Source organism: Manis pentadactyla, chromosome 4 (genome assembly GCF_030020395.1).
Source record: "Manis pentadactyla isolate mManPen7 chromosome 4, mManPen7.hap1, whole genome shotgun sequence".
Classification (NCBI taxonomy): Eukaryota; Metazoa; Chordata; class Mammalia; order Pholidota; family Manidae; genus Manis; species Manis pentadactyla.
The window spans coordinates 30,422,041-30,440,852 of record NC_080022.1 but is presented as its reverse complement, the minus strand read 5'-3'; the positions used below and the strand labels follow the sequence as shown (position 1 = coordinate 30,440,852).

General features: G+C 47.3%; 1 protein-coding gene and 1 non-coding gene across 8 annotated transcripts; both read left to right on the top strand.

Annotated features, from left to right (window-relative positions):
* The first annotated feature begins 39 nt into the window (after positions 1-39).
* Positions 40-14,337, top strand: PABPC4 (poly(A) binding protein cytoplasmic 4). 7 transcript variants are annotated; one of them, XM_036876523.2, is made up of 16 exons: positions 40-243; positions 2,973-3,166; positions 3,926-4,041; positions 5,292-5,431; positions 5,791-5,885; positions 6,562-6,699; positions 7,276-7,371; positions 9,336-9,608; positions 9,945-10,032; positions 10,177-10,248; positions 10,781-10,867; positions 10,962-11,089; positions 12,281-12,374; positions 12,490-12,620; positions 12,881-12,983; positions 14,032-14,337. In XM_036876523.2, exons 1-15 carry the CDS (start codon positions 51-53, stop codon positions 12,968-12,970), a joined length of 1,935 nt encoding a protein of 644 aa, XP_036732418.2. In that variant the 5' UTR covers positions 40-50; the 3' UTR covers positions 12,971-12,983; positions 14,032-14,337. The 7 variants fall into 7 exon arrangements, with proteins under 7 accessions (XP_036732418.2, XP_036732417.2, XP_036732416.2 ...); XM_036876522.2 differs by having other exon boundaries at positions 10,177-10,296; positions 12,881-12,940; XM_036876521.2 differs by having other exon boundaries at positions 10,177-10,296.
* LOC118907722 (small nucleolar RNA SNORA55) lies at positions 7,644-7,775 on the top strand. The gene has a single exon (XR_005022928.1). It is a non-coding gene; the product is annotated as a small nucleolar RNA SNORA55 (small nucleolar RNA).
* Positions 14,338-18,812: the final 4,475 nt, after the last annotated feature.

The following is an 18,812-nucleotide window of genomic DNA, read 5'->3' as shown; positions in this document are numbered from 1 at the left end:
CCCTGTAAGAAGTTCTCCTGGCGGGGCTCGGGGTGGTGGGGGCTGGGGAGATGAACGCTGCGGCCAGCAGCTACCCCATGGCCTCCCTGTACGTGGGTGACCTGCACTCGGACGTCACCGAGGCCATGCTGTATGAAAAGTTCAGTCCTGCGGGGCCTGTACTGTCCATCCGGGTCTGCCGCGATATGATCACCCGCCGCTCCCTGGGTTATGCCTACGTCAACTTCCAGCAGCCGGCTGACGGTGAGTAGAAGCTATGTCCACAGATGCGTGGGATCCCAGGGCCCCTAGGAGTCAACCTCTAGGCAGGTCCCTACCCCCACAGAGGGGGCTTCACGGGCAGTATGTTGCGAAAGAAGCCATAGTGGGAAACAGGATGCAGGGGTTGAGAATGCAGATCCTGGCATCAGGTGACCGGAGTTTCAGTCTTGCTTCCACCACTTGCTAACTGGGTGACCTTGGGCTAATCAGTGGTGACGGTGGGGTTGGAACCCAAGGAGACTGTAATAAGGATCAAAGGGAAGACACTGTCATTCCTTGTGTCCCTTGCCTGCAGTGAGCATGGGCTCGTGTCCCTCACAAGCCTGACAAAAAGGCAGGACGATTGGAACACAATTTCTGCACAGATTTGGTTGTAGCTGCTGCCCCCTCCCCCACCTTTACCCTGGCCTAAGTCTGTTTGATTTTATGCTGATTAGGGGTCTTCCAGGGCAGGTAAGGAGTAGGGGTTACAATTCTGTGCCTTAAACCGTAGCCCTCACTTGTGTTAGTGCCACCTGAGCTGCACAGCTCCCTGGTCTGGTGTCTACCCTGCAGGTGGAGTTCTTTGCTGCTGGAAAGCCCTGGGCTGTGGGGAATGCTATTCAGGTAGCCCTGGGGAAGTGCCACTTGGAAATCCAGTGGGCTGGTTGGGTATTATCCCCTCACCGGGGAGCAGTGCTTTATCCTTGTCAAAAGCCTTGTACTTCGTCCCATATGAAGAAAACAGGACTGCTGAGAAGGTAAAGGAGCTGAGGAAGGTTGGAGGCTAAGCTGGACTGCCAGCTGCAGTCGCCACCGGCCCAGATGGGGGCATAGCTTGGAGCAGGAGAGAGGCATGCTGCAGGCATGGCCCGGGTGCGGCAGGGGGGAAACCTAATCAGGGGCTGCACGTGACTCCAGATTAAAAGGAAACAACTGTAGAGACCATTACTGGGAGAGACAAGCCATTTTATGGCAAAGGCGCTCCAGGTCCCTATTTTTGTCCCCGGTTTGTTCACTGTCCATGAAGCACAGAGAAAAAGTCATTGCCCAGGATGCAGCGGAGACCAGAAAGTTGGACTTGAGAGCCCAGAGGCGCTGCTGCTGTCAGCTCTGTGCTCTGAGCTGAGTTGTGTCTGGCCACAGGGCACAAAGAAGATAACTAAGTGTGGCCTTTTTAGGGGGAGTCGTGGGTACATTAGCTGTTGACTGCCTTCCTGACGCTTCTGAACAAAAGTCCTGTCACTTGGAGATAGTAGCGGAAGCCATCGGTCAGTGTGTCTGCCAACACATACCTCTGCAGGACCTCTCCCTGCTATAAATAAATGCAGCCAGATTTGCCAACTAAGCCGACTTGCCTTCTGCAGCGCTGTCTGGAGGGAGACGACAAGCAGTGTGGAAATGGCTCCTTCGCTGCTAATTAACAAAACACAGCTAGGGGTTCTGGGCTGTGGATTGCAAATGCCCATCACAAGCAAACTCTTCTGTACCTGGACTTTTCCTGATTGGCTCTGTCCTGTTTCCACCTCTCCCAGCCACCTCCCCTCCCCTACTGAACAAGCTCACCTGAGGAAGGTGGGAACGGAGGTTGGAAATAGTAAAAAGGAGATAACTCCCTTGGCTGACTGGACAGCAGGGTTAGGGAATTCTGTCCTCACATGGTGCCTTGAGACAGAAACACCGCTCCTACCGCCATTTACTCATGGAGAAGATACTGGATGATGGCATTGCGTAAATCAGGGAACATGACCACCAGCAATGGGTCCTGGTTATCAGTGGAGAGAAGTGTTCCTGCTGACAGGTGATGGTGGATGTCAGCTTCTGGGCCTTTAATGGTCTGGTTCACATACGGATTTGGTTGGGAAGCTAACAAGCATCCCAAGGTACTGGATGGAGAACTTGGTTGAGCACCAGGGCATTTGAAGACCTGGAATTTCTCAGAACTCAGATCTGGGCTTCAGAAGGCTCAAACTGCCTCCATGCTGGACCTACCTGCACTATCTGCTTATGCAGAAAGATGTGGGTCTGTCCTCCTTGTCCCGATAATAAAAACATTTTAAGGGTGACATTAGTATTATTTTGATGATCGAGGCTTTTTTGTCCAAATTTCTATTTTCAGAAATAGAAAATAAAAGACACTGAGCTTAATCGAGTGACAGTACACTTGTCTTAATCATTGCTGTAGGTTCTGTTTGGTCATTTGTCTCATAGATGGATTGTAGACTAACGATAGCTAGTTGTTAACTTGAATGCAATATCTTACTGAAAAGTCATCAGAAAATCTGGTATTAGTTTCTTAATCTGGTGAGCTACACCATTCAGCAGTCCTGAACATAAGCTTGTTCATTTTATTAAGTGGATACTTTACCTGTCCCATCTGTTGTGTGTGAAGGTGCTTGGTAGGCTGCAAAGCCTTTTGTTAATCATTTGATCTTGGTGCCATAAGGCCATTTAGACTCTGTTGCCTACACCCCTTCCTCAACAAAGATGCAGACCCAGAGGAGTCAAGACTTCTGCCACAAAGTCGAGTGATTGGCCGTAGCTTATCTACCCTGAAGTAGAGGGTTGCAAGGCAGGCTAGAGGACTCTGATGCCCTTGAATTTTTATAGTTACCTTTTATCTGAGTGATTACCTTGAAAAGTCCTGCTGTCATCTGTTCGTGGGATGGTGGCAGTCACCTGTGTGAAGTGATGTCACATATCTTTGACTGAAATGTGTTCATATCTTGCAGCTGAGCGGGCCTTGGACACCATGAACTTTGATGTGATTAAGGGAAAGCCTATCCGGATCATGTGGTCTCAGAGGGATCCCTCTTTGAGAAAATCTGGTGTGGGAAATGTCTTCATCAAGAACCTGGACAAATCTATAGATAACAAGGCACTTTATGATACTTTTTCTGCTTTTGGAAACATTCTGTCCTGCAAGGTAAACATTGATTAAATCGTGTCAGCAGAATAGTTACTGAATCATGAAAACAAGATAAATAGCAAGTGGGGAACTACCTTGCAGTTGGGGGTGACAGGGTATGGTAATTTTCAAAGTGCTGAAAATGGCTCTGAAGCCTGAAAGTTCCTGTAGGTAATCTCGTTACACCACACAGCATAACCAGGAGGTGCTTTAGTGTCTTTGTTTATTCTTCCCTCTTCCTGAAATATCCTTCCTGTTTTCTAGCTTTGGAGGGCATGAAAGGATGTCTCTTGTGTGTGTGTTGGCGGGAAGGTGGGGGATCAGAGGCAATGTCTCTGGGCTCCCGGCAGCTACATTTAGTCATTTTAGAAGCATAAATTCACCCTCTTCCTTCCTCATGCACCTGTTTATGTGAAGAGATTTGTACAACTTGTGTGGTGATGGTTTCTGTGTCTCAATCCGCACCAGGCTGAAATTCTATTGTGGGCTTGGGAAATGGTTTGTCTTCCTGCAGCACCATGGTTTTGCACCCAAATCTCAGTGTTTTTTAATGGAGAAGTAAAACACTTGGAATGGAAGCAGCCTAATAGTGGCTACCATTTGTAAATAGAACATTACTAGGTGCCTGATACTATGCTAAGTGTTAGAAAACCCTTACCTGCTGTAGTCTCCTATCTTTTGACCATGGGTGGGCTCAGGAGATCCTGGGTAGGAAACCACATGGTCCTTGAATCTCGAGCTGCCAGTGGCACTAGTGGTCTGCTGTGTCTTTGACAGGTGGTGTGTGATGAGAACGGCTCTAAGGGTTATGCCTTTGTCCACTTCGAGACCCAAGAGGCTGCTGACAAGGCCATCGAGAAGATGAACGGCATGCTCCTCAATGACCGCAAAGTGTGAGTGTCCCAGTCTGGAGCAACAGCCATCGCATGAGCCAGCCGTGGCCCCACCTCGGTATTAACTGGCACACACAAGGCGGCTACTGGTTCTCTCGGCCCAAGTGTGGCCTGCTCCCACCTCTCCACTCCAGGGCTGGTGAGTCTCCCTGCCCGAGCCACGGCAGCCCTTTTGACTCGCCAAGGTGGGCTTCCTGCCCAGGCCGTGGTCTGACTGCCGCCTCTCCCTTAAAGACATCCATCTCTGGGTTTTGTGAACATCAGCAGTGGGGGCTGGCTGGAAGGCAGCTCTAAGCCCACTCTGAGCAGGGGTCTTGGCCAGCGGCAGAGTGGAGAGGGCCCTGGACTGACCAGGAGCCATACACTAGCCATGTGGCCTTGGCTTTCCTGTGATTCATGCCTGCCCATGAGGTCATTCTCTAGGGGTTGATGTCAAATTGTCCCCAGATCTCCACTTGTCTAACTTGTGACTTAGTGACCATCTAATACAAGGTTGGCTCTAGAGTGATAACTTAATTCAGTTACAATGAAAGTCTCATTCCATTGTGGAAGACTAGTCATAATAGACCTTGTTCTGCTGTGGTTATGGAAGAATGGAGAAGGGGGATCTTAACTAAGCCGCTCAGGGAAAGGAGAAGGGACAAAAAGTCTTGGCTATAACAAGCAAAAATCATTTCTGTCCTTTGTGTTGTTTAACAGACCAGGGGATGGGTTGCACTGATAATGTGTCTGTGCCCATTGGTTAAGTCTTCTAAAGGTATCACTAGAAAGAAATCTAAAGATTTTTGCTATGTTGTTACATTTTCCTATTAAGTTTAAACATCACCAGAATAAATAAACTGAAAAGGCAAAGGCCACCTCTTAGTTCACTCAGCAGTCTCACTCCTAGGATTAACCACTGTTAACAGTTTGGTTTGTATCCTTCCAGACCTTTTCTATGCATTTACATAGATGCACAGAAATGAACGTTTTAAAAACATGGTCGTCAGGTTTCTTCACGAAGGCAGTGTGATGTGGTAGGACTGCCCTGGCCTGAGCCAGGAGCCCTGGGTCTGGTCCTTGCAGGACAGTCCTGCCTCTCTCTCTTTCTGCTGGGGAGTTGGGGAGTCTCTGAGCTTGCTCTCTTGGGGGTTGGATGGGGACTTGTGTTTTAACCTCTCCTGTGAACCTTTAACCTACATTCCTACCGGCCCCTGGAAATCATGTTTTATTCCCCTGGGTGATCACAGTTTTTCATGGTTTCTTTCCAGGTTCGTGGGCAGATTCAAGTCTCGAAAAGAACGGGAAGCTGAGCTTGGAGCCAAAGCCAAGGAATTCACCAATGTTTATATCAAAAACTTTGGGGAAGAAGTGGATGATGAGAGTCTGAAAGAACTATTTAGCCAGTTTGGTAAGTCAGGGTCATTTGCTCCTTGTATCTTCTTTCACAGTCCACGAGACCTGCATTTCATGTTTTCACTTCAATGAGAGATGAGGGCACCTAGCCCCGGAAGTAAAATACCTTATATGAGAGAGCTTGTAGGGTAGATAGGAACAGACTCCAGGCCTTGACTTTTGGCTTCATCCTACCTCATCCTAGCCCCAGGGCCATCTCGGCAACTTGGTCACAATTAGAAGGCCAGTCCTGATGCCTCTTTGAGTCCATCTGGGTTCAGCAAGAGGTAGCTTCAGGTGGGCTCCTGAAGAAGCCTTCCCTCCTTGAGCTGTGGTAGAGATGGTGTTACTAATAGTTCTGTCCTTTGGTAATAGGTAAGACCCTAAGTGTCAAGGTGATGAGAGATCCCAGTGGGAAATCCAAAGGCTTTGGCTTTGTGAGTTACGAAAAACACGAGGATGCCAATAAGGTGAGAGTCCCATGAGGGTTGGGAAACATTTGCAGGAAGTGGCCCCAGAGTGTGGGCAGGGCCTTGGTCGCACACTGTAGAGAGGAGCTGGAATTATCTGAATCTAGTAGGAATGCACAGTTACTGTGCTCTGGAGTTAACTTCGTGAGGGATTTTACATGTCAGTATGTCATTTAACTGTTTTCAAAGCACTTGGTACATACCTGACATCTCAGCTGTGCAGCCCTGTGGGATCAAAGAATAGGACAGGTGCTTGTTTCCATCCGTGGGTGAGGGAGTGGAGGCCCTGAGAGGCTGATTTGATAACAGCACAGCAACTACTTGTGAGTGAATGATTGTGCTCGACCCTCAAAGTATGTCACTTAATACCCACAAAAGAACCGGGGAAATGTAGTGACAGTCAGATGATCCACCTAGGCTCATGTCTACCATGCTTGTATTTATAAAACTCCTTTTTTTCCCATATGTTTGGAACAAGAACCCATTTAAATGTTAACTCCATTTTACTGGTGAGGAAGTTTGGATTCCCTTTAGCTGACTTCAGAGAGGGAATGAAATTAGTTCTTAGGCCTAGAGGAAAGATTTTCTTTTCATAATATTTTTTGGGGTTTACAGACCTCTCAAGCAAGGCTGCTGCCTCTGCCTCTTGATTTAAAGACACATATTTCCTCTTTAGGCAGTGGAAGAGATGAATGGAAAAGAAATCGGTGGGAAGGTCATTTTTGTAGGCCGAGCACAGAAGAAAGTAGAACGCCAGGCTGAGTTAAAACGGAAGTTTGAACAGCTGAAACAAGAGAGAATTAGTCGATACCAGGTGAGGTGGTCTTGGCATAGCCCACCAGCAGGGAACTTACTGTGAAATGCTGGCAAAAGCACCTTTGTTGAGCAGGCTTTCTCGTTGGGGCTGTGGGGTCTACTCTTCTCACTTCTCCCAAGATCATCGGTTTAAAAGGCTATACCTACCAGTTAGAGCAGCGATTCTAGAACAAGGATGGAGAGTGATTGATTCATTTAGGGACTCTACTCCAGAAGCCTCAGTCTGTTTTGAGTCGTGTGGGGTTTTACGTAACTGATACTCCTTTGTTTGGAATGGTGGCGGGAAGAGCCCTATGGGGTCAGCAGTGCGCCAGGCCAGCTGTGAGGAAAGCTCAGACTGCACTCATGGCCCCACCAGTGTCTTTGGCCATGGTTTCTGATGAGCCTGCATCAGAATCTCCTGCAGGGCTTGTTAAAATACAGAATGCCAGGCCTCAGAGTTTCTGATCTGAGAATGTATATTTCTAACAAGTACCCAAAGATGCTGCTCGTCTGGGGACCACACTTGAGAACCAGTGTCTTAGGGCATGTATGGGTTATAGAAGTGCAATTAACAGTGATCCTTCTGCTTCAGGGGGTGAATCTCTACATTAAGAACTTGGATGACACCATTGACGATGAGAAGTTAAGGAAAGAGTTTTCTCCTTTTGGGTCAATCACCAGTGCTAAGGTATTTTATACTGAGATTTTGGGATTGAGAGCAAAAGTTGTAATCATTCAGAGGTTTATTGCTGTTTGTTTCATTGAAGGAAAAGGCTCTAAATTGTGTTCCTTTCTGAGAGTAGTTGTCGCACATCGATCTAACAGTCTCTCCTGGCATCCAATTTCCCATCTAAGTGTATGTTCTAGAATGACATTTCACGGGGTTAACATTACACTGTCTCCCAAGTATTGGGATGTAGAGATGAATCTGACCCAGTCCCTCTCTTCCGACCCCTCAGAGCACCTGAATCTTTCCCATTCTTTGCTGCTTTGTGCTGGTGTGGGGACAGATGGTGCTACAGTAAGAGCAGAGGAAATCCAGACAGGTTTTCCATTTGTCTTGGGGCCTGTCTCTACAACTCTGCCACACTTTCTCCTTGAATGAGGGTATTTTGAGGATTTTGGATCTGGGGTTAGGAACTTCCAACCTGGTTTATTTATAAAGGAGGAGGAAAGGGGAGCAGAAAGTTTGTTTTTCCATGTTTTGCAATGTGCATTGTTTGCTTGATTTTCTTTAGTAATTATACCAACTGAGTTATAGCAGGGTGAGTAAGTATGAACCCCTTTTAAAGATAAAGAATTTGAGTCCTTGAGCAAGAGACTTCTGGTTACATGAGCACAGTGTACTACTGTGTGTCCTTGACATTTGGGGTTTGTGATAGGAACTGACATTTGAAAGTTTTGGGCCCTAGCCTGATGCAGACCCTGTTCCTACTCAGCAGAGGTACAGCGATGTCAAAGTCCTTTAGGTGATGAGAAAGGAGGCCAGTAGGATGGTGAGGAGTTGCTGACCCTCCCTGACCCTTAGCTTAAGTCACTCACAGCCTGGGAGTGTTACCAGGGGAACATTATCTGCTGTAGCAGGGAGTTGACTAGAGAAACCCCTGTAGGGCTTCCCCACTTCCTGGCCCCTTTCCTCTTATCACTGCCTTGACTGGCTTTCGTCTGCAAGGAAGGATAGTCTCCTGCTTACCGGCACAGTAGGCAAGTGCATTTGCAAGATGAGAACAAAAGAACCATATCTTGAAGTTTCACAGGCACCATTTTCAAGATCAAAGTGTCCCATTAGCTTCACACACCCTATTGGCCCACTTTTTTGGTAGGGAGTTGTTGGGTTAATACAAATCTTTACTTCCAAGCCCTCCGCTTAAGGAGGTTCTCCAGGCAGTGAGCTGAGACAGATGAAATGGTGCCAGGAACACAGTCATATTGCTACCAATGCTACTAAGGAGGTAGGCCACGGAAAGCAGTGAGGAAAAGAGCCATTTATGAATGACTAACTGTGGGGAAAGACTGTCTGAACCAGTAGAAGTGGGGCTTTATTGTGATTTCCCTCGGAGTGTACCATGGACTCTGAGGCTCAGAGAAGTGGTCTTTTAAGGTTGTACAGCTTGGCAATTGCAAAGTGGGGACTAGAATCCAGCAGCCTCTCTTCCAGCTGGTTATCTTTCTGTTCTGTTACTCCCATTGAATTAATGGTGACAGTCACTGGTTTTATTAACACTTGCCTACATACGGTATTTCAAAAGCATATCTAACCTTGCTAAGAATTTATTGCAGTTTTGTTCACCAATATCTCGAGCAGATGAGTTGTACAGAAAAAAAAAAAATAGCTTGACACTACTGCCCAGATCCGTTCTGGGTGCCCTGGAGGTAGCTGTGCCTCTAGGTAGCAGGAGGTTTCCCAGTTTAACCATTCGCCATATCATGGTGTTTGGGAACTTTAGAATCACCTGGGGGTGTAACAAAACGCCTAGGACCTGCCCTTAGAAGTTGTGATCTATGTGGTCTGGGGTACATCCTAGGACAAGAGAACCATGTCCATCCTGCCCTTGGTAACTCTTGGCAGGAGAAGCCAGGTTTTCTGGTTATTAATAGCTGCCCCTCCGGTGTAGAACACCGTTTTCTTACGTAGCTGGTCTCCCTTCGTAGGTAATGCTGGAGGACGGGAGAAGCAAAGGATTTGGCTTTGTGTGCTTCTCATCTCCCGAAGAGGCAACCAAAGCCGTCACTGAGATGAATGGACGCATCGTGGGCTCCAAGCCACTCTACGTCGCCCTGGCACAGCGGAAAGAAGAAAGGAAGGCACACCTGACCAACCAGTACATGCAGCGGGTGGCAGGAATGAGAGCCCTCCCAGCCAACGCCATCTTAAACCAGTTCCAGCCTGCAGCTGGCGGCTACTTTGTGCCAGCGGTTCCCCAGGTGGGTCTGCTGTTAGGCTGAGGCTCTTGGGAACTTGCCCACTGACAGCTGCTCCTGCAGTCTGCTGGGGCTCAGGACAGGGATGTTTGACTTTCAGATCTTCAGAATGTCAAAGGGCCCTTCAAGTAAAATGAGGAAAGACTTATTTGTGGTCACACATGGTGGCAGGGGTAGAATAAAAGAATCCCCATTAACTGACATTCCCTTCCCCAAGGTTCTGAGTGGAGAGTGCCTCTGCCCAGATAATTAGCCTAGGGTCTGATAGTGAGATGAGATGCTTCTCTGGTGTGGAGTCAGGTCCTTAAAGTAAAAGGGCTTGGGTGCTCTTTCTTACAGGCTCAGGGAAGACCTCCATATTACACACCTAACCAGTTAGCACAGATGAGGCCTAATCCACGCTGGCAGCAAGGTGGGAGACCTCAAGGTAGGTGGTGGTGGGGAACAGTGATTTGTCACCCAGGATATACCTGTCCTGGTCTCTCCTGCCTCTCCTTGCCCGTCTGAGGTGCAGCCTAGGTTCTGGCCCACATCATTTGTCAGTGATGTGCAATTTTTATCTCTTCACCAGGCTTCCAGGGAATGCCAAGTGCTATACGCCAGTCTGGGCCTCGTCCAACTCTTCGCCATCTGGCTCCAACTGGTAATGCTCCGGCCTCTCGTGGCCTCCCTACTACCGCTCAGAGAGTCGGTGAGCAAACTGGCCTTGAGAAGCCTGGCCTGGGGAGGAGGGAGTCAGGATGACGAGGCTCTGCCCTGGGTTGGTCAGTTCACTGGGCTCATGTTGGAGCCTTGCTTCTGTAATCTTAGCTGTGTGACCAGGTAGGTACTAAAGGAGCAGAGAAACGATATGAGTTCTAGGAGTGTTGGTTACTTTTACGATTCTTGCTCATCGGTGACTCGTGAGAAAGGTTAATTAGAAGTTTGTGAGCTGGATGGATGACTACAGAGCCTGTCCTTTTAGGTGGGGAGAGTCAAGGAAACTTTTACAGAATGTGTTCTGTATTCTGAGAGATGGAAAGAGTTGTATGTTTTCTGTTGGCTGTTCCTTGAAAGCAATAGTTGCCCTATGTATGATGTGTTGTGTGAACATGCTTTGGAATTTCTCCTTCCGTGGACGTGGCCAGTTGGACGGCTGCCGCCAACACTGATGTGCATTTGCTGGTCTGTTGTAGGGTCTGAGTGCCCGGACCGCTTGGCTATGGACTTTGGTGGGGCTGGTGCCGCCCAGCAAGGGCTGACTGACAGCTGCCAGTCTGGAGGTGGTATTGGATGCACACAGAACGGGGAAAGATGGGATTTGACGGGCCTTTGCCCAGACTGATGGGCTTTAATTTTACTTGTTCTTCTCCTAAGGTGTTCCCACAGCTGTGCAGAGCTTAGCACCTCGTGCTGCTGTCGCTGCCACTACTCCGCGGGCTGTTGCACCTTATAAATACGCCTCCAGTGTCCGCAGCCCTCACCCTGCCATCCAGCCTCTGCAGGTGAGGTCTACCGAACAGAATGCTAAAAGGATTTCCCTTGTTTCCACTTGATTGGAAAGATGCCTTGCTTTGATTCCTTCAACAGGTATTAAATGCCTGCTCTGTGTCAAGGTGCTGTGTCTTGTGGGGTGACACTGCCCTTGAGGGGCTCTCTCCACTGGGAGAGAAAGGGCGTGGAAGTATTCCTCCTGGTGACAGTTTACTCAGAAATGTGCCAGGGAGACAGCGGGTGTTTGCTGCCCTCCTTTTAAACATAGGTGTGCTCACTTGGCCTGTGGAACTTCTCACATCCACTGGGCTCATTGGTCCTTAGTCACTCTGCAAAGTGACTGGTACATTAAGGTAGGAAAGAAATGTTACAAGTGACAAGTCCAACTTCAGATACTAAGCTGGGGAGGGGAAGTTGGACCCAGATCTCAGATTTTTTAATCTGGAACTACTATCTCTAGAGTTGTTCCCCTCAGGCAAGCCAAGATGTAACTAGTTTGTTTCAGAGCTCAACAGAGAAAACTTCGGGGGAGACACGCTCAACCTTGTAGTCCCTAACCTGCTTTTCCCCAACTCCATGCTAAGTTGGAGATGTCCCAGAGCTCTGCCATGCAAAATCATTTTTGGTTACAACGCCCTACTTTAGGGCTGCGGCTAGCCTTCACTGTGCATGTTGACAGGCCTTACATGTTTGATACAATGAAAACATTTGGTACAATGAAGGTGTTGTGGGATATAATTACAATTATTTGATATTTGTAACTTTTGACCCAGTCTCTGGGGAATTCATCCTAAACAAAAACTAATTTTCAGGAAAAGGTTACTCACACAAATGTTTACCTTATTTATTAACAAGTCTTCGAATTCTGAGTGACCTTGAGTAAATTATGATCGTTATAACCTTGAGTAAATTCATTTGATAGATGATTGCTAAGCACTGTAGGTTTGTTTTCTTACTTGTTTCCATTCCCTCCTAACTGCATGCTGTTTTTATTGCAGTTGGCTGGGGTTTTTTTGCTTGCACCATTCTGTTCCTCACTTCACCCCCTAAATTCCCCAAGACTGAACTTAGTTCTTTGACAGCAGGGACAACTGCCTCCCTCTCCTCTTTCACATAGTCTCTGAGCTCCTGAGTGGTAGGACTCTCCACCACCAAGTATCCTTTCTCCTTGGTGCTAACCCACTGCCTCTCCTGGTCCCCAGGCACCGCAGCCTGCTGTACACGTGCAGGGGCAGGAGCCCCTGACCGCCTCCATGCTGGCTGCAGCACCCCCCCAGGAACAGAAGCAGATGCTGGGTGAGTGACCCACGTGCCAGCAGAAGAGCCAGCCAGAGCCTGGTACTGGCCTGGACACCACTGGCCATTCTTTACTGGGGTTCGACCTGGTTTTTAATTCAGTGTCTTCCCGCAGGAGAACGTTTGTTCCCACTCATCCAAACTATGCATTCAAACCTGGCTGGAAAGATCACAGGGATGCTGCTGGAGATCGACAATTCCGAGCTGCTGCACATGCTGGAGTCCCCTGAGTCCCTCCGCTCCAAGGTGAGCTGCTCTCAAGCCCCCATGTGGGTTTAGCTCACTCAGCCCCAGGGGACCAGGAGCAGCCCCGGGCCCCCAGGTGTGTCAGAGAGAAGGTGTGCGCCCCGTGACCCTCTCTCATGCCTCGCCTGTGGTCTGAGGGCTGCTGTGGTGCGGGTATTTGGGAAAGCGGTCAGCACCTGGAGAAGCTGCCACTGGGCCTGGGCACCAGGGGGCGGAGGGGCTGTCCTCGACCTCACTGAGCACCTGGAGCTTTCTCACAGGTGGATGAGGCGGTGGCCGTTCTGCAGGCTCATCACGCCAAGAAAGAAGCTGCCCAGAAGGTGGGCGCTGTGGCCACTGCTACCTCTTAGACAAGGAAAAACCGTATGTTCAGCTATTTTTGTTTCCTCAGTGGTTTTGACTCAAGAATATCTTCCTAAGAGATTAGGGGCAGCATAGAGAGCATGTTTCTGCCACTTAACCTGATAATTTGGGCAAGCTGTCACTGGGGATTTTCTGTCATCTGGATGAGTTAATCCAAAGGAAAGACTACAGGTTGTAAATTAAAAGGAGCGAAGCAACAGTTTTCCTCATAAAAAACATCTGGTTAGAACCTTCTCAGAATCACCTTGTTGGTCTGGAATAATAATGGATATCTAAAGCGTTTTCATAATCAGATCCACAGTCTCATTTCTATGAGCATCTCCCTGGTTTGGCCTGAGGTTGGTGAGGTCAGCTGTGTGTTCGGCCAGTACTTAGCTGTGGGCACAGGTTTTGGTGTCAAGGAGGGAGAGACAAACACTTTTGCCTACAGTTACATGGTGTGTTCCAGTCAACTTCTGGACTTGAGGGCCATGGCCTCTGTCTGCAGGGGCTTGGGTGAGTGAAACCTAACCAGGACCTCTGACAAGAACTGCTGGTGGGTGGCTCCAGAGGGAGAAGAGAAAGAACTGAATGAGCAGAGACAAGGGGAAAACGCAAGTAGTTAAAGGCCAGGGCTGGTATAGAAGTTGGAGTTGAGCCTGAGCCCTGTCTTTTGGAATTTAAGCAAAAGAACTATAGGCCAGTAGAGGCTTTGAACACAGGTGGCCAGGAAGGGTGGGGGTGGAGCTTTTTAGACTAGCCTCAAAAGTCAGTGGTTCTCAGCTATGGGTGCCTGCATCAAAGACATTTGCCATTGTCTAGAATCATTTTTGGTTGTCAAAAGGGGAGTGCGTTATTGGCATCTAGAGGATAGAAGCCAGGGATACTGATAAACATCTACAGTTCACAGGGCAGCTACAACAGAATTATCCAAAATGCTGAATGTCCGTAAGCACTGAGGTTGAGAGAAACCCTGCTCTGCAATACTTCTTTAACCAGCCAGAGATTCAGTGAATCTCTGAGGTTCTTTTGATTATGGATTTATATGTGTTGGTGCTTTTCTTTGCAGGATTCAAAAGCCAAATAACCCTTCATGGAATTCAGCTCAAGGTTTGGAGACTTCCTAGCTTGTCCTATGGACCTCAATACCAAGAACCACAAATTACAAATTTAATAGGTCATTTTGTATCAAAAGGTCAATTATGAAGCACCTAGAATTTTTCAATTGAAAGAATATATTCTCTGGGTTCTGCTATGACCCAGGCAGTGTTAACTTTTTTTTCTATTGTGGGTTTTGATTTTTTCCCCAGAAATTGGTTTTATTTGATGTACCCAAGTCTTAAGTTTCTCAATAAAGAAAAAAATCTCCATAAAACTGCTGCTTCTGTCCTGTTTTTCTCTGACCACACAGATTCTCTAAATCTGTTTTCATTGGGAGTAACTGTAAGATATAAACAGTCAAATGAAGTTCTCCTTAGCTTATCGTTTCCTGACAGTTAAAAGTGGGCTATTTTAGGTTAGCAAGTTGTGTAGAACTGTCCCATTGCGTATTATTATGGGAGGGCGTTTATATTGGCCCTATTAAACTTAACAGTGAACAAAAGTCTGTGATCTGAGCAGACCTTGGGTCTAACACTGGAAAACTTGGGGTACTGGGTGGTTTGGCACATGTCTGAAAGACAAGGAAAGGAGAAATGGGCCCCTCCCTCCTTGGACCTGTTAGTTGGGATTGGTCAGTTTACTCTTGCAGGTCTGGTTTCCTAGATTGTGCAATTTAAAGGACAGCTAGAGCAAAAGCCCAGAGGGATGAAGTAGTCTAGAGTTTGGGGGCAAAGGTTCCTTCTGGCAGTGGGAAAAGGCTTGGGAAATAGGTTTGAGCGACAGTAGCAATGAAGTCCTAAATGTTTGTGGTTCCTTTAGTCCTGAAAATGATGGACTGGCCAGGTCAACCTAGATACTTCCTCTCCCTGTCCTCTTGGAATACTTCTTTCCTTCCTTGAAACTTTCCTGACTGTCGTTCTAAGTAGGTCCTTACACAGGAGGTCCCGTTCTTTGGTATCTTCCCTATTACATCTTGGCCGACTCTCCCTTTTCCATAAGGTGTGGTGTCACCTTAACTGATCCACAGGTCCAGTCTAAATTCCCGTTTCCTGGTCTGCAGTTAACGCGGCTACAGCGCTTGTGTTTACTCTTAAGGTCTGGCTGCCCCTCCAAACCAACTCTGAGGGACCTTGGGTCCCGGAAGTGGTCTTTGTGGGGGCGGGGCCGAGGTGGAGCCTGGGAGCTGGCATCCGCCGGAAGAGCCGAAGGACAAGATGGCCACCCCGGGAGGGTTCTGTGTAGGTGAACCCGCATAGGGGCGAAGCGGGGTGCTCGCGGGCGCAATTGAGTTAAGACTGGGGAAGGCGTGTAGTGGACCCGAGTCACATCAGTTGAGTTTTACCCCACAGCCTGTGAACAGTGCTCCGCGACCTAACCACTTTGTTGGAGTTAGCGCTGCCCAGAGCCCTTCCCCTTCTGACTCAGGACTCAGGTGGGGAGATCTGTTGTGACCTCGAACCACATCCTATAGTTTCATAGTCATTCACTCCATAAACAACACAACCCTGGCCCTTTAGATGAAGGAACTGCTAGAGTAGCTGGGGAATTATGGAGAAGACTTCACTGCGTGGGTTGATGAGCACTAATGCGGTTGTTGTGACAGTGGTGATGAGGATCGGGCTGGGGGTTTTAGGGAACGACCGCTCCATCTGGAAAAATGAGAGCAAACTCAGAGGCACTGAGGCCTGAGTTGAGTGTATCAGGAGTTAGGCGGCCAAGGTGGGAGCAAGACTTGCCCGAAAGAACGGAAAGAGCAGAAGTCCAGAGGGCTGAAGTAGTCTAGCACTTTGGGGCAAAGAACTTGTGTTGGGGAAGCCAGTGGAGAAGAAGCTAGAGAGGTGGGCAGGGCTCAGGTTATGAGGTCTTGTATGCCATGCTAAGGAATTTGAACACTATCCTGTGGGCACTGCTGAGTGTTCAGAGAATGTAAGCAGGGCAGTGATGTAATCAGACTTGGGCTTTCTTGGTATCTTTCTACTGACTATAGAAGAGTGAACACCGGAGTGAGTGAAGCTGTCCCAGTAACCAGAGGCAGAGATGCAGGTGTGAAAAGGGATGAGGAGGAGTCATTTTGTATACCAAAGAGAAGGTAGGAACCCCTTCCCCTCCCTGTGGCTGTCTTGCTAACAGTGTTGCAGCAGCTGTACGAAGAGTGTGGAGGACCTTGGTTCATAAGGTGCTTGGTGTCTTTGCAGGTGGGCTGGCAGAGGAGGTAGATGACAAAGAGTTCTTCATGCCGCTTTTGTTCCTTTTGGAGACATCATGGATACTCAGGTTTCACTGGATTATGAAACAGGTGAGTCCTTTCAGTGTCTTTAATGTTCAGAGTCCTCATGCCAGTAAAAGAAGAGAGAAAAATTTTAAGTCATGTGCATTCTGTGTGTGGTTGATATGTAATGATGTTCAGGAGGATGTCTCTAGGTAAACATAACTGATCTTGGTGATGGAAAAGGAATGTTCTGAGGATAATGCGGAGACGGTGGGGCAGCTGTGGGCTGAAATTTACAGAGACTGATAGTTTGGAAAGGAAAGGCTTTCTACACGCTGGAACCATTTGGGGCTTTGCTTTGTGATCATTTAATGATATAAACTGTGTAGTAAGAATGAGTAGGAAGATAATCTTAGAAAAGTCTTGAAAGGTCTGGGTGTTATTTCACACCCCCTTCTAGGTAGCTGTACCCCACCACCCCTGCTGACCAGACCTCCCTTCTTGGCAGCTGTGCTTCTAGAAAGTAGAGGACAGCAGAGAAGCTTGGCCTCAGTGGTACAGCCTTGTCCTCTGCTCATCTTGATGAGTTTTTCTTCACTTGGTGTCACAGTTACAGCACGTTTCTATTTGATCCTTGGTCATTATTTTCTAAGGTAATAGTTTTAGATGCAGCTCTGCCAACTAACTTTGGGTGTGACACTTAAATCTCTGAGCCTTCAGTTCTGTAATTCTTAAATAAAGCATTGAGACTGGCTTTTGAGCTCTGTAAATTAGTGTGATGTAGTTATGGGCTGAAATTTGCAAAATCCTATTGCTCTTGCTCTCTGACAACTAGAATAACTTTTTCCTGAGGACAAGCACTACGCTCCTTTCTCTAGTAGTCACCCACTCAGTGGTGAGGTCAGTGCTCTGTGCACAGCTGATGCTCAGTCAGAATGAATCATTGATAGATTAACAACTTCTTCTGTTTTCTATAATCTTGTAAACAAAAGTTATCAGAGTGCATGGTAAGTAATTTATGGCTCAATTACTGTAGTGGTTGAATTAGATACTACAAAGTTGAAAAACAGTTCACTATTTAGCTATGTTTATTAAAACAAACAGGATGACTTTAACATTTCTGGAAGCATTGTTGACTAAATCAAGAAAAACCTAAAAATTAGATTTTCATTTGTTAAATATCTGGATATGGCATGTTTTCTCCTATTGTGCACATATTAACCTCCTGTTTTCTGCTATTATACAAAAGCACTGAAGGTTTGCTTTTTTTGAATTTGAGTTGACAGAGGTAAGAAATGTTCCCTGTTTAGTATTTGACTAATGTTGCTGTCCTCATTGGTTACAACAGGTGCTACTCGCCATTTGGGTGGGTGTAGTAAATTCCTGGGCTGCCATATCACACAACACAAACTCAGTGGCTTAAAACAACAGACATTTATTCACAGAGCTCTGGAGGCTAGAAGTCTTAAATCAAAGTGTGGCAGGCCATGCCCCCTCTGAAGGCTTACAGGAATCCTTCCCTGTCCAGCATCTGGTGGCTCCTGGCAATTCTTGGCATTCCTTGGTTTATACCTGCATCACTCTAATCTCTGTGCTCTCTTCACATGGACTTATTCTCTGCATGTGGCTTTCTGTGTCTTCTCCTCTTATAAGGACACCAGTCATTGGAGTTAGGTCCTACCACAATCCAGTAGGACCACATCTTAACTAATTACATCATCAGAGACCTTATTAGGGTCACATTCTGAGACGGGGGTAGACATGAATTTTTGGGGGAGACTGTTCAGCCCCTAGAGTGTCTTGGTGGTGACAGTTGATAAGGGGCAGGAAGTTCTGGCTGATGGAAGGCCCACCAGGCCTGGCTCAGAGTTCCTCTCATGTAGTCAGAATATGAAAGACAGATCCTGCTGAACCCCAAGCCCTCTGGGGCCTGGCATTGCTGGTTCCTGTTTCCCATGCATATTCTCTGTCTGCATAAACTGGGTGCACATCCTTACACCACCAGCTCTCGCACAAGGAGTTAGTATAATCTCATTAAATACTTACAACCAAGGCGGGTAGGAAGGGAGGATGTCTTTTTGCCTATGCTTGTGCTATTGAGCTTTTATTTGAATGCTAACTACAAGAAGAGTTGAACTGCAGCCATGAACTTTTTCCTCGTATTTTGGTGGGATGCTGCAGCAGCCATTGACACCATGGTATGGCTGAGAATCTTTGCTTTTTGCTGAACCTGTTACTTGGTCTATTTTATAGTACATGGGATCCTCATATGTGTATTGTGTTTCCAGTTGAATAGTTTTAAAGTTACACAGGAAGCAAAACTTGTCATTATCTGAAAGCATTCACTATGAACTTTCTACTTTAAAATTAATTGTATTCAGAAATCCTCTCCATTTAAGGTTTGCTTAAATACTAATCATCTCTGTTGGCCAGTCTCTCCCTAACATTTTTGTGCTTACATCAAGGGTTACAAACTTCAGTTCAGCTATGGGCCAGATCCATCCTGTAGCCTGCTTTTGTATAGCCTATGAGCTAAATGG

Coding starts and splice junctions, on each gene's coding strand:
- PABPC4 (XM_036876521.2), top strand. CDS start 51: ATGAACGCTGCGGCCAGCAGCTACCCCATGGCCTCCCTGTACGTGGGT. Junction 244..2,972: donor CTTCCAGCAGCCGGCTGACG/GTGAGTAGAAGC, acceptor CATATCTTGCAG/CTGAGCGGGCCTTGGACACC. Junction 12,621..12,880: donor CTGAGTCCCTCCGCTCCAAG/GTGAGCTGCTCT, acceptor GCTTTCTCACAG/GTGGATGAGGCGGTGGCCGT.